The sequence below is a fragment of the Panonychus citri genome, unplaced genomic scaffold, assembly GCF_014898815.1.
Source record: "Panonychus citri isolate SS breed McGregor unplaced genomic scaffold, ASM1489881v1 Contig00122, whole genome shotgun sequence".
NCBI lineage: Eukaryota > Metazoa > Arthropoda > Arachnida > Trombidiformes > Tetranychidae > Panonychus > Panonychus citri.
In genome coordinates this window covers 101,984-117,228 of record NW_026515527.1, presented here as the reverse complement: position 1 = coordinate 117,228, position 15,245 = coordinate 101,984, and the positions used below count along the sequence as shown (strand labels likewise).

The 15,245-nt window shown below is 30.1% G+C and overlaps 3 protein-coding genes across 6 annotated transcripts; 2 read left to right on the top strand and 1 right to left on the bottom strand.

Moving 5' to 3' along the window:
• Positions 1-771: 771 nt before the first annotated feature.
• On the bottom strand, positions 772-7,265 carry LOC128390516 (ionotropic receptor 25a-like). Its single transcript, XM_053350250.1, has 9 exons — positions 7,180-7,265; positions 6,719-7,093; positions 6,458-6,633; positions 6,306-6,359; positions 5,712-6,239; positions 4,860-5,090; positions 3,870-4,744; positions 2,488-2,687; positions 772-1,611 (listed from the first exon to the last, which is right to left on the bottom strand). The coding sequence occupies exons 1-9, from the start codon at positions 7,244-7,246 to the stop codon at positions 1,133-1,135; spliced, it is 2,985 nt and encodes a 994-aa protein (XP_053206225.1). The 5' UTR covers positions 7,247-7,265; the 3' UTR covers positions 772-1,132.
• Positions 7,266-7,900: 635 nt separating this feature from the next.
• On the top strand, positions 7,901-14,186 carry LOC128390520 (bestrophin-2-like). Of its 4 annotated transcripts, none has more exons than XM_053350254.1 (4): positions 7,901-8,892; positions 9,340-9,478; positions 10,251-10,572; positions 12,092-14,186. In XM_053350254.1, exons 1-4 carry the CDS (start codon positions 8,844-8,846, stop codon positions 13,880-13,882), a joined length of 2,301 nt encoding a protein of 766 aa, XP_053206229.1. In that variant the 5' UTR covers positions 7,901-8,843; the 3' UTR covers positions 13,883-14,186. The 4 variants fall into 4 exon arrangements, with proteins under 4 accessions (XP_053206229.1, XP_053206228.1, XP_053206232.1 ...); XM_053350253.1 differs by having other exon boundaries at positions 9,340-9,474; positions 12,092-14,185; XM_053350257.1 differs by lacking the exon at positions 7,901-8,892 and having other exon boundaries at positions 9,341-9,478; positions 10,271-10,572; positions 12,092-14,185.
• A 276-nt stretch (positions 14,187-14,462) lies between these two features.
• On the top strand, positions 14,463-14,986 carry LOC128390508 (26S proteasome regulatory subunit 10B-like). The gene has a single exon (XM_053350239.1). The coding sequence runs from the start codon at positions 14,509-14,511 to the stop codon at positions 14,905-14,907; it is 399 nt and encodes a 132-aa protein (XP_053206214.1). The 5' UTR covers positions 14,463-14,508; the 3' UTR covers positions 14,908-14,986.
• Positions 14,987-15,245: the final 259 nt, after the last annotated feature.

Sequence of the window (15,245 nt, the reverse complement as noted above, 5' to 3'; positions counted from 1 at the left end):
GACTTTTTGATGATTCGTCCATTAAATCGTCTATTATCACCCAAATTGGATTATTATCAGGGTTAAGGTTTTCTAAAAGGTTATCTTGTAAGCCTTTAATGAATGTTACCCCAACTATACTAGCGAATGTTGGTTGGTATTCTCCATATAAGTAATAAATATGTTGTGGTGATGGATGAGAAGCGAATAGAGCGTTTTTGATAAGTTGTTGTACCCAAAATGTTTTACCACAACCAGTTGGTCCACTGACCACCATGGTAAAAGGGTGTTTTAAATAAACAGAATACATTATGTGTTAATGATTCAAACATCCAATCCTTTATATAATAGAAAAGGAAATGATGGATAAATATATATAATGAATTTATAACTTTTGACATGGGTTGTGACCTTTAACTAAATAGAAAAGAGAAAAGAAAGAGAAAAGAAAGAGAAAAAGAAAGAGAAAAAGAAAGAGGTAAAGTGGTAGAAATTTCGTTTAAAAAGAAAGAGAAAAGAAAGAGGAAAAAGGGCCAGAGAAGACTTTTATAACTACTCAATTGATTAGTGAGTCAATTCAAAATCGTCTTTCAATTAAATCTCCTGTTCATCTAAATTGTAGCTAATCAGTAAGTAACTTATCAATGTGAATACATAATGAAACTAATTATATGATATTATCAAGTTCTGAGTATGCACATGATGGAAGATTTTAAAAATTAAATTTTATATAATTATTTTATCCTTATAACTGATATTAAATGTAGATAAGTTTTAATTGTCATCATAATTTGTAATTACAATTTAATATCATCAACTTTTACCATGAGCTGAACATTAAAAGTTACAGAGTTGAAAATTTGAATTACATGTAATGATATTAACATTTGATTATTATTATTATTGATATTTTTTTCACTTTTCAAATTAGTTTAATCATATTATCGTATCATTATTAAAATTAAAAGGTAAATCGATAAGGCCAATAGGATAATATAAGAGGATTAACAATCAATAGATTATTTTAAATGTCAAATTGAATTTATTAGATTCATATTTTGAATGAGAATTGATGAATAATATGAGATAATCATGAGTGTATATTCATTCAGAATCTGGATGAGCACTTGAAACTTATTTGTCTCTTGGTGAATTACCGTTGATGAGAATTTACTAGCCAGTTTAGAAATTTGATCGAAATTGATTTTGAGCCGGTCAAGAGATTTGCAGTCGAATCGGTTTCAGAACTTATCGAGTCTCGAGTCTTGATAATTTGTGAAATTTTCACTTTAGTGTAGACGAAATTCTCAATGGAAAGAGTTAATAGAGAAAAGAATAATCCAAGTCCGATAATCATGAATATTCCGTAAGTGTTTCGTACACTTATTCCATTGGGATTACGATAATCGGGACAAGTTCGAACCCCTGATCCTCCTTCCCAGTATTTGTATCGAAGCTCATCAAGTTTACCAGAACTTTTCAATCTCTTCAAAGTTTTATCGAAAGAAGGTTTCAAGTTGAATGGATCTTTCATAGATATTGGAAATGCAATCGGATGATATGCAAATGTTGACTCGAGAACTCGAATGTCACAATATAATAACGAAGCCCATTCCATTGATAGTCTTTCCCCTTTCGAAAGAGATCAATTAAAACTGTTCGTTAGCTACTAATCTTTCATGAAATGATATAACCAACGAACGTTAATTAAGCTCAAGTTTCCAATTACAATTGGTACATTTTGATTTTCATTATCATGATAATTATTAATTATCGTCGACAATCATCACATAAACAATATGAACTCATAACATTTTCGCTATGAAGATATTATGAATTCTGAGAAAAATGTTTCTATTATTGATTCTGTTCATCAACTATGAAATTTGAACTAAAAACCGAGAGGAAAACATTTAAATTTGTAAGTTCTTAAAGTTCATTCGTGTTTAGTTGATATTCATTATCTCAGTTAGTGATCTTGATCATGATAAACTGCAGGGTAAATGTTGGATTACCATGTTGTAACTTTGATATAGCGTAGGTGGGGTTCATGATAATATTTTCATGATATCGACCATTTTTTCAGAGGAAGCAAGTTTAAATTGAGAATAAGAATCAAAGGGAAATATAATAAAAAGAAGCAAAAAATTTCAAGATAGAAACTGTTACACACCCGAGAATCTATTTTCGACTTTTTCAAATGTTCTAATACACCTAAATGTGTAAAATATTCATCAGAGTTTTATCAAAATTCAATAGAATGACACTCAAATATTATCATGTTGATTTACGAATATGATAAATGGATCAATTTTTCGGACTTTAAGAACTTATTTCCATCATGAATTATTCTTGAATTATCGACCTTGTGTTTCGAACACAATTTCATATATATATTTAAATGGAAAGAATCAACTTTTCTCAGAGAGATAATTGAATAAAGATTATCTTGTGATAATTTGATGATAGCTTTTTAAAGATGAGCTGATCATTTTTCCATCAACTTACCAATGAGAGCATAACCTTCCTTAGAACTATTTGAATTTCGAACTTTCCTTAAAGCAGCTTCGAAACTCTTAGGAATATCAAGTTCATCCATTTGAGCTCTAATCTTAGTGTATCGATCGCTAACCGGATAATCCCAAACAGCGAATTGAGCTCGTTCATGTTCAGAGATGACATCATTAAGTGACAGATCTTTCCAAATACTGTTGATGAAAAAGCAGAGAGAGAGAGAGAGGAAAGAAAAATAAATTAGATGAAATTACCATGTAGTTTATTTATATGTATAAGATTTTCAGGGTAAGACCAGAAAAAAGTTTCGATAACATGGTTATTCAGTTTGAGAATTTCTTTTGCCAATTTCCTGTTAAAGGTTAGAAACGTTTAAATCAATTACATCAAGTTCTGAGACTGAACAACAATAATACTATGAATCTTTTCATGTAATACATGAGATGATGATTCTTAACATGAAAACAATAGATTTCAGGGTGAAAGTGATAAAAATAAAATCATTGTTACCCTCATGGTAATTTCAATTGTTTTCACCTTGAATGATTAACATTTGATTATCATTTTTGAGAGGAAAAGTTATCGATTTAAATCAAAGTATATTCATGATACAATTACAAGTTATCAGCCATGGAAATGCTGGATATTATATTTATCCGTTTATCTCATTGAGTTAGGAGCAAAAAAAATAAAGGTAAACTTAATTTACTGTTATAAAGGTAATCTTATTTTTCTTGATGGTAACAGACAAAGACAGGGAATTGGAAGGAATCAGTTTCAGAATAATAATAATAATAATCACAATCACCATGATTCCGATAATATTCATTGAATACGCATCTACAAACTGCTCTGTTCAGTTTTTCAAACGTCATGTAAACTACGTAATAATCATTCAATCAGAACTTTATCTCAATGTTTATCAAGGTTTTTTTGTGCTGACAAAATAGTGACAAGTTATTCAAAAGATTAACATTACAAGTAACTTTATTGTTTATCTAATCAACAATTAATCTCTTCTTGTTAGATTTACTTGAGCTTATTAACCGTTACTCTTTTCATTTCATACTCTGATTCAATTTTCCATGTAAAATTATCGTTAACAATTGAAATTTGATCTCAGGTTGTTTTTACGATTTCGTAGATGTTGTTAGATTTATTTATTCATAGATTTTCATTTGATCATGATTTAGAATATTTATCTTTAGCTATCCAGATAAGTATTCAAAGAGAAATTCAAGTTCAAAGTCTATTCAATCAACTGACCAGAATTTTCATATCAATTTTCAATCAGAATGAAATTGGATAAACTTTTTCTCTTGTTGGTCTGTGTGATATTTTAAAGGGAGCATTAAAATAGTTCAATGGACACTTACTTGTAGTAACGATCTTCATTTTGAGCGAGTAAAGTGAAATATTCATCGGTAAATGAGTTCGAGATTCCCGAATATCGGACTTTATATTGTCGAGAAAGTTGCTCGAAAGTCTCGAGATTTTTATCCAACCTTGAAACGGTTAAAAAGGCAGCCAAATTAGCCGTGTACGAGGCAACCAGGATGAAACCGAAAAGCCACCAAGTAGCGGCCACCAAGCGACATGAAAGCGCTGAAGGAGCTTCACCACCTCCTTGAGGTGTCAACGAAATTAAACAGAACCAAAGTGTCTCTTTAAGATTGAAAATTCGTTCATTGGTGATCGAACCAGTTGATTTGGTGACATTTTCTTTCATATTCTTTTGCCCTCCTCTAATATCACCTTTACTTTCCTCTTCACCAATAGTAATTACATCTTCTCCATCAACAGTATTCTCATCACCATCACCATCACCATCTTCATCATCATCCGGAGGATACTGACCATGAATTCCACCCCTTTGGTTGTTACCATCAAATTGATTCAATATTTTCCTATTGGAAACTTTTCTCATCCCTTCGATACCATTAATTTGATTCGCATCATTCTGATGATCTTCAGTGTTCACCTTTAAGCTTTTCATCTTCTTCTTCCTATCCTTTGGATTGTAGTAATCAAATATTGACATAATGATAGATGTTAACAGATAAGAGCATAAAACACAATACCAAACATCATTTTCCAATACATAGACATAGACAAAGGTAAAATCCTGTGGAACTGGTTTCTTAATCATTACCGATAATCCTACCAAATCAAAAATTGGTTCAGTAAAATCCATGGCCAATTGACGAGCATCAGTAATTGTCATTGCAATTAAACCGAAATCAGCTTCATTCTTGATAATCAATAACGGTTAATAGTAAAGTTTCAGATGAATTTCATTCTGAATTTGAAATTTAATTTTCTCCATCAAGGTAAATATTTAACTAAATATCTAAATTGAAACTTACAGAATGAAAATCTTTAGCTGCTCCTGTCCATGTAACCTCATCAGAATCTGATGAAATAACTCTTATCCCATACTGACCTTCGGTTGCTTGAATTATCTGATATTCTGGAAACTTTGAACCATAATCATGTTTCATTTCATTGAAAATGTCAATCAGGAATCCATAATAATCACTATCGTTATTATTATTACTTGGTGAGTTTGAAGCTCGTCTCATGATAAATGGAGGATGCTGATGATTAACGAAAATGTAACAATTAATCAATCTCGTCTTTACCTGAATAGTTAAAGAGCTAACAGATAATCTAATAGATTATCTGTTATTATTGTAAACAATTAAGTTCTACATGATTTTGTCCTTAGTTATATGGTAACACCTTATAAGTTAATTGTTCATGTGATTGTATTGAATTTATATCGATTGATTTTAGGAAACATTAGTAACGATTATCATTATTAAGGAAGGAGAAAATAATTGAATAGAAAAAACTTTTCTACTTCTTTTAATCACTTTACACTCAAAGTTCTGATCGATTCTGATTCAGCTCATGAAGTTTTCGTGCTTTAATCCAAATGAATTAGAGTAAAAAAGAGTGACCTTTAAACTTTTCAACACCCACGCAATTTAGTTAATCAGTTGATGATTAGACAATCAACTATTTAAAAACAAATTGTTTCAAGGGACAAGAAAAAGGAAACGGAAACTAAGGGGAACTCACATTTCCGGCAACAAGATGATGATAAATAGCCATCAACATTTACTAATCATTATTATCAGAATTCAAATATATCAATATATGGATAATAAAGTTGATCTAATTGTGAAAATTTGATGATTAATTTAATTTCTTACCAGAATTGTTATTATCTTTAAAATTGATTCATCTGAATTGGTTGATAGTGAGGAGAAATAAATTGTTCCGATTGATTCAGTTAAATCCATGTAACCAATTACCTTTGAGTCAATTTGATTGAACAATTTATCGTTCAAAGTTAATTGCATTGTAAGTGATTGATAGATTATATTGTTAATCTTTAAATTATCACCAAGCTGATTAGTGATTATCCAATCGCCAAATTGTCCCATTAAATTGCCAGAGTTAATTGTTGTCACAATTGAATTGGTAAATTGTGATACCTTTGATTGTGTCCCATTGTTTACCAACGTTGATTTAGTTTCTCCAAGGACTTGATAATAATTAGCCAACGATTTAATTATTAAATTGGTTAAATCATAATAATAAAAAGCATCGATCAAATTTTCTGATCTAATTGTTGTTAAATTCAATTTGTATTCATACTCGTGAAGATTTGATTGTGTTGGTTGAATCTTAATGAACTGTCCATGTTTACATAAAGTACAACTAATTTTGTTCATACTCTGTAATTAAATTAATTAATCAGTTCAATTGTTACCATGTGATTAGATCATAAACTTAATCATTACCTTTGTTAAAACGTACCAAGTATAAGGTTTTCTGAATAGATCTGATTGTTGAATCTAAATTTGATTGTAATGAGAACAATTTAATTAATTGTAACGTTGATTAGATAGATAATAATTTCACAATTAATCCAATTATCATCAAGTTCATTTACCGTGTTGAGTAGATTGTTAATTGTTGATGATTCACCGATAATTAAAAAGTTATCGAATCCAATTAGTCTTAATTTTTTCATCGTCAGGGTTAAATTGGTTGATTGTTTCATGTTAATTTGCTTAGAATCCAATTTGTAAGTTGAATGATTAACAATGAAATCATTTTCATCCAATTCTATTAATTGTTGGGTTCAATCAAAGTTTAAGTTAATCAAATCACCTAAATTGTGATGATTATAATTAAATCATTAATTACTTACCTAATTTGATGTCATGTAAGATAAACAAGTTGGTTAAATTGTAATGATTAACAATCGTGTGATATGATTTAGTTAACATGTAATTTGGTGATCGAGCAATTAAAACATTGTTGTTGTTGTTGTTGTTGATTAAGTAATTAACTTTTCTAGAATCACTGATTTTAACCATTGGAACTTGTGTTATATTTGATTGAAAGTTAATCCAGTTACCAGAATAATCAAGAATTAGGTCAAAACTGTCTAATGGATCCATTAGTTGTTGATTGTTGTAAATTGCCAACGTTAAATTTGGTAGAGCAATTAAATTGTGATTAGCTGATACTGATTGTTGAACACATTGGCGAACCAGCAAATTGTTTTTATCAACAATTAAACCTGAAAATTTTTAAAGGGAAACATTAGTTAATCTTAATAACTGGTTTGAAAGTAATCAAATTATTTAATCAACAAGATAAAATTACCAATTCGAGTTGATTCAATTAGTACCAACAATTGATAGATGATGATAATCATCTGATTAGATTGCATCTTAATCCAACTGATTATAATCTTAATCTGTACTCACAAACAATTCAAATGAATTCAGGTTATTACATTTGAACCTTTTTTCTGATTCTTTTGATTGTTACTATCAATTTTTGTCTCTAATTAATAAATTAGATTGAGATGAGATGAGATTTCATCATGTTATTTTCATGGAAATAATTAACAATCTGAATCGATTGGAACAGTATGGAACTGATTGAATCTTTTCATTGATTGGAAATCTCAAAATCTCAATTAGTTTTGTCCAAAAATCAATTAGTTATTATCAAAAAAAGATATGAATTATCAATTAATATTATCAGATAATTTTTTTTTCTTTCAATTTTTTTAATAATAATAAACTAGAGATTAATTAATCTACATAATCCAAGATAATCTATTGAAGGTCCTAATGGTGCTACATTATAACATTAGGAACTTAAATTTCTCAAAGTTTAATCAGCTGATTAGGATTTAAAATTGTTAATCATTGGATTGGTTGGATAATCTGTTAACGAGAATCGATTATAAAAAATGATCAATTTTGATTGTTGATTGTTGATGATTGATTAAGAGGAATTAATTTTATTCGATGCCAATAGATGTCACCATGCTACTCTCTGAGTTCTCACCTTAATTGATGAATATTATTTTGAAATGGAAAACAAAACAAAAGAGAAAAATAAAATAATTCCAAGCATTGGACATGGAAAATGTTGAAAAGGCAAATAGACTATTCAAACAGTGTCTCCATCTTTAAGAATAAGTAAAAAATTATCATCATGTTAACAGAGAAAACATCATAATCTTGACTTAATCTGATGATTTCTCTCAATTTTAACCTGCTCATCTTATCCAATTCAAGGATAACCACCAACAAATAAACACTCCAACCTTCACCTCTTTTCCTCCCACTCCCTCAATCCACCCACTCTCCCTTTTCTACCACCTCCAAGTAAATAACCAGCTCTCCATTTCTCTGTAATGATTTTTATCTGTTTTCTTCAATCAAAATGAAATCAAAAGAAAACATTAATGTCCAAGTGAACATAAACAATCCACAATGATTAAGATGGTCGATGCTGTGATTATCCATTTCAACAATTTTCCTTAATCAGTTGAAATTCTGTGTGAATTCATAAATTCTGATCGAGCCAAGTTCTTGAAAACAGTCAAGTCACATTTTTGGGTTAAAAGAATTGGATCAAAGTGACCCAACAGTTATCACTCAGTTGGACATTTTCTCTCTCTCTCTCTCTCTCTCTCTCTCTCTCTCTCAATATTAATCCAGTTTCTTCATCATTTCAATATCACTGATTTAACGATTGATAAACAATCAAACATTTTGATAACATTTTAAATTGTTGTTTACTTTTTGTGTCAACAACAAGATTACCCAGTGAACCTTTTTTTCCTGGACTATTTTCTGGTCTATTCTGTATTATTATCTCCAAGTGATTAATCACAATCATGACCATCACATACTCATTATCGGTTGCGAATGCAAGATTAACGGGATTTAGTCGATTGTTATTAAGGTGGAAAGGATCAATTTATAAGCTTCTTTATCGAGAGATGGCAATTTTCTGTGCTGCATATTATGGCCTTAGTGGAACTTATCGTTATTTGTTATCAGATTCTCAGAGAACGTAAGTGAATTATTATCAACTAATCAAATTAGAATCATTGTTTTATCAGTTTAAATGATTTCTCATTTTGCTCTTTTCTCATCAATCAGCTGAGTTTCGTTTACATGTTACTATTGATTAGCAGAAATTCATGGTAACTGCTCATGCTTTCAATTTGCTCTTTAATTGTTCAGTATTAATTGTTATCATGTATTACTCTTAATTCAATCAATTAAATCAACAAGAATAAAAATGATATCAATATATTAATACAATCTATTGGTAAATCATTGATTCTTCAGAGAAAAGTTGTCATGTCAGTTACTATTAAAAGTCAAGATGAGAATCAGTAAATTGTTGGTGAGAAAAAAAAATTGTAAATAATCAGTTGTATTACTTAATCAGTTAATTGAAACAGATATTATAGTAGCTTAATTGTTGCTAATTGTGTTTCTTTTTTTTGATTAGACTTTTTGAAAAATTATCTTTATATTGTGAGGCATTCACACATTATATCCCACTCTCATTTGTACTTGGGTTTTATGTCACTCTGGTGGTTGGACGATGGTGGCAACAGTATATGCAAATACCCTGGCCTGATAAGTAAGTTAGTAATCAAGCTAATTGTTAACAATTAAGAAGCAAAAGAAAACAAACAATTTATTTGGAAAGTTGTATTGGTCTAGTGTTTAGGAAATTGCTTATGTTTTTCTTGTATCGATAGTAACTCTAACTGGACCTTTTCAAGTCCAAATGGTTAATTGTCATTAATGATCAAGTTAATTGTCAACAATTAATAGATTTCACTTGAAGAAATTTAGATACAATTGAGATTAAATCTATTTCTTTAGTTAATATGATTAACTAAAGGTTTCCATCCGGTACTTTGATTGCTAAATGATTTCCTTAATTGTGATTACTAATGAAATATATATATTAATAAATATCCAAGAATCAATCAAAGTTAATTATCAATGATTTAACTTATTCATGTACTAATAGTAAAAATCATATATAAATCATTTGTCAATTCTTAATCATCAACTAATCAATAATCAACAGTGGACAAGATTAATTGGTATTCTTGATGAGTTTTCATCACGAATATTATTAATACATGACAATCAATCAGATGATCATGTTAAATTGGTGAAATTATAATAATCCTGATTTAGAATAATAAAAAATTGATTTAATTTCCAATCTGATTTGTTGAAATTAAATTCATCCCTATGAATAGATTGTAATTAGATTATCATGATCAATAATTAAATACTAATTTCATCATTCATGGTTAGCTGAAATTGAGATTGAATAGTTGATATTAATTGATTCAGATTGTTAATTACTCAGAAATATTGATAGTTTTTTCACTTTAGAAGCTTAATCCTGATCTCAGGTCATATTCATGGTACCGATGAGCGAGGACGAATGATAAGACGGACACTTGCTCGATATTTACTGTTGATGCAAGTGTTTACCTGTCAGGCAGTTTCGATTGCGATTTTTAAACGATTCCCGACATTAGATCACATCGAAGATGCGGGTTTTATTACACCGGAAGAACGTGAGGTTTATGAACGAGTTCCAAGTGACCATGGTAAATGGTGGGTTCCAGCTCAATGGTTTTCTACCTTGGCCATTAAGGCTCGAAAAGAAGGTCGAATAAAACATGATATTTTTCTTTATCAAATTCTAGAGGTAAGTTGATCAACAGAATTTAATCTTCTTCTTGATAACCTGATGATCATTAAATAACTTCCGGTCATCATGATGATAATCACTGAATTCACATCATAGGTTTGGGTGAACGATAAGACAGAGAAAGTAAACTCGAAAGTACATAAGAACTTTTATATTTACTATTTATCGAATTTCCTTTTCATTCATTAATTCACCATTTCTATTTGATATTGATTACTCACAATTCTGAATTGTTCAAGTTCTGACTGGATAAATTCAGTTATTCATATTTAATTGTAATTCTATCCCAAGGATTCAGTGTATTTTTAGGATTTCATGCAAATTAGTTGCCTGTTGATTTGTTTATCAATAAGTTCATCTTATTATTACAATAAAACTTTAGTTAATCAATTTTAATTATTCTACTGATTAAACAGTAATCAGATAATGATCAACGTTGGATCCTTATAAATGCTAATTGATTACTAAATTGTTTACTCTGATAATTTATTGATAAACTTTCCGTCTCATATTTACTTGGTCATATGATATTTTCCAGGGTAAATCTCATGAAAAACTAATACTTTTATTTCATGATCTTTGGTATTACCTTTTTTTATCTCTGAATTTGTGAAATCTATTAATGGGTTGACATTTCAATCAGATAATCAATAGAAATAGGATCAAATAAACTGATAAGTATTTCATTTAATGTACTGAAATCGAGGATTTTACCTCAACCATCAATTCTGTTCATTAATCAGAATTATGATCTGAACTTTCGATTCTTTTATCACCTTTTGAACTATTATATTCTTATTCTTAACCATCATCTTTCCAAGTTGAAAATTATGATCAATTGATTTTTCCTTTAGATATTCAGCTAAATATATCAACAAAGAAATCAAATGTTATAACTTAAGAGTTTCCTCAGAATTTGATAATAACTGATATTTATTTCTCAGTCTAAGGTTAAAAACTTTTGCCAATTTGATCCTTAGAACGATAATGAACTAATATTAATCAATAGAAAAAATATTAATTTCATGTTCGAAATTACAATTGTGATATTCAAATTGATCAGCTGTTATCGAGTTTCAATAATTGATACAGAAAATGTTTCGTAACCTAAATTATTGCCTCAGTTTGATAAACTATTATTTAGAAATTGATTTGTGTAAATAAATCAATTCAACGTGACTTTCATCATGAATGACAGTTTAACTCAAATTCTCAATGTAATCTGATTGAGACTCTCACTGAATCTGAGTTATTTCAGAATTCAGGCTACTTGGATAATATTAATATCATGGGAAAGAAAAAAAAATTGATGAAGAAACAGAAAATTTCATTTGATAGCTTGTCAAAGTTTCATCATGATGCTAAATATTAAAATAACATCAAGTCAAGACTCTGAAAGATATTGATTGTAATACTATTGACATTTGATGATAAAACTATCAACATTTATAGAGATTAACTTTTTTTTTATCCTTCTAATTGAATAATAATCAGTGATTTAATTGTTGATTAACAGGAACTTCATATTCAACGAGGATATTGTGGTATGATGTTTGCTTACGATTGGATATCAATTCCTCTGGTTTATACTCAAACTGTCACCATTGCCACTTACACTTATTTTTTGGCTACTCTTATGGGCCGACAATATCTTGACCCTGCGAAAGGTTATCAGGGTCATGAGGTTGACCTTTATGTTCCAGTTTTCACAGTGTTGGAATTTTTTTTCTTCATGGGTTGGCTTAAAGTTGCTGAACAATTGATTAACGGTTATGGTGAAGATGATGACGATTTTGATCTTCATTGGTGCCTTGAGAGAAATACTGTCCTCTCTTATCATATAGTTGATAATATGTATTCAAATAATCCGATAATGACTCGAGATAAATTCTGGGATGATCCAAAGCCCATTTTACCTCATACAAAATCATCATTGTCGTTTAGGCGACAACCATTTTTGGGATCAGCTATGAATTTGAATCTTGATCCTGAAGAGGTGGAAATTGTGACAATGCCACCGATTGATGAGGAAGAGGATGATGAACAGTTGTACACATCGACTCCAGCATCACCGAATCTCATTGAGATTGATGCAAGTGAAGGTGGTGGTGGAGATGAAGGAGGAGGAAGAAGAGGTGGAAGAATCTCTGGTGCTATTAATGGGGAAGAAGTTTCATCCAGGAATCGATTCTTACCTGATTTACGTCCATCTAGACTGATTAATATGAGAATAGGTCAATCGTGTGACAATATTTCGAAAGGTCCGTCCAATAGGCCTGGAATTCATGGGGAAAAGGGAGGATTTCTTTCACTTTTTCCACCCTTTCTACTTGAAACTCCACCACAAAAGCGCAACAGAACCATTTCATTGGCTGAATCAATGAATCGTAATTGTATCAACATGCACGATATGGTGGGTGGTGTTGATGGTAGGACTAGTAGAGGTGGTGTAAGTGCTGGTGGAGGTGGTGGGGGAACTGATACTCCAGTTAATTTACATCAATCGTCACGTGCTGGTCTTCCAATTGTCCATAGTGATATTGGAGTTCGAGGTGGTGTTCACAGTTCAACTGGATTATCCATTCCTGGTTCTCATGATCTATCCCATGGACCTCCAAGTGCTAATCTTATCTATCGTCCATCTCCGGCCATTTCTCGTAAAGATTCAGGTTCAATTGATATAAGATCAATGAAAGACGAAGATCTCAACGATTTGTCCACTTCAGCTTCATCATCTCGTTATCGTTTATCATCAATTGAAGCTAAAGAAAGTTCAAGATTTAATCAATCATTTGGACCTAAAACCCAAACGGTTAACCCTTATTTTCCTGGTCATCTGAGTTTACCCATTCAACCAGATTCACCGGTTGATCAAATTACTGTTAATAAACTGACCAGTGAATCTCCGCTTCCTCCAACCTCGATAACACCAATTAACAGATCAAATATCGATATGGATTCACCTTCATCTGAACTTTCTCGTCGAAGTTCAAAAGTTCATTCAGTTACTGAAGAAATGGAAGAGGAAAATGCTGAAGATGATGAAGATGAAGATAATACATTAAAGGTAGAAATAATTAACAATGAATTCACCCCAACAAATAATATCTCCGAGAACAATAATAATATTAATAATTCTGGGAATCGAGTCTCAATCAACATCGGCTCATCTTCATCTTCATCCTCATCCTCATCATCCCAAGATGGATACTCACCTTTTGCATCAAATGAAAATACCGTTACAAGTATAACTCAATTAATTGCTGCTGAAAAAAAGTTAGAATCAAAAGGGAAAGAAATTAACTAATCGTTAACAATTAGTTAATTTTCTTTGTTTACTTTTTAATTTCTTTCATCGAAAGATGATTTTACTTTTCAATCAATAAGAAAACAAAAAGTTCAAAGTGATAATTAATTAATTAATTGCCTCTCATTGATTAAACAGTTTTAAAAACAATTATTATCAACTAAACAAAGTTAATCATTTAAATTGTTTCCTTTTCTGACCAAATTGCTAATTAACTTGATTGTTTCTCCTTCCCTCCCTTTACCATCAAACTAAATTGTAAATATATTAATCATCTTGATTGTTTATTTTACTCAATCTGTAATTAAATATTATTATAAACAACAAAAAAAAACGATACCAAATCATTTTAATATTATTAATTGTTATTGTAAATTTCAATTCCATTCAAATTATCAGAACCATTAAAAAAGCAAAATTAATCAACCAAATGATTAGACAGCAATTAACACACAAATCAAATTGTAATAGTTTTTACTTTACAATTATTGTGACCATTGGAACTTATATAAAATTTCATATGATCATAAAAAATTACTTGATTATATTGTTAGTGATTTGATTAATTGTCAAATTGATAATTCAGTGAAGGTACTTCAGCTGATCGAGAAATTCAAAGAACATTGATGGAATTATTGAATCAAATGGATGGTTTCGATGCCTTAGGCCAAGTTAAAATCATTATGGCCACAAATCGACCTGATACCTTGGATCCAGCTTTACTTCGTCCCGGAAGATTGGATCGTAAAATTGAAATACCTCTTCCAAATGAACAAGGTCGATTAGAGATTATGAAAATTCATGCTCGTCCAATAGCCAAACATGGTGATATTGATTGGGAAGCTATAGTTAAATTGTCCGATGGATTCAATGGTGCTGATCTGAGAAATATTTGTACTGAAGCAGGTCTTTTCGCTATTCGAGCTGAAAGAGAATACGTAATTGAAGAAGACTTTATGAAAGCCGTTCGTAAAATATCCGATAATAAGAAACTCGAAACAAAATTGGACTATAAGCCAGTCTAAAGATATTAACACTTTTTTTATGTACCAACCAAGGATAATACTAAAACAATATGAAAATAAAAATTTTTGGTAAGATTAATTATCGTCCTTTAATGATTAGGACAATTTTCAACTAACAAATCGACTCGAAGCAAATAATTTTCTAAAATCCAATCGTTGAAATTGTTACGGTTTTGTTTTGAATTTTCTATTCCTTTTTTATGGTCAAGTAGAAAAGATTAACTGTTTTGTATGAACAAGTGGGCAGTTTGTAATATGTGTTTATATCTGTGTATCTACAGCTGACCTCTGGTCAAACAAAAGGTCAACACATGAAGAAGAAGAAGAAGAAGAAGAAG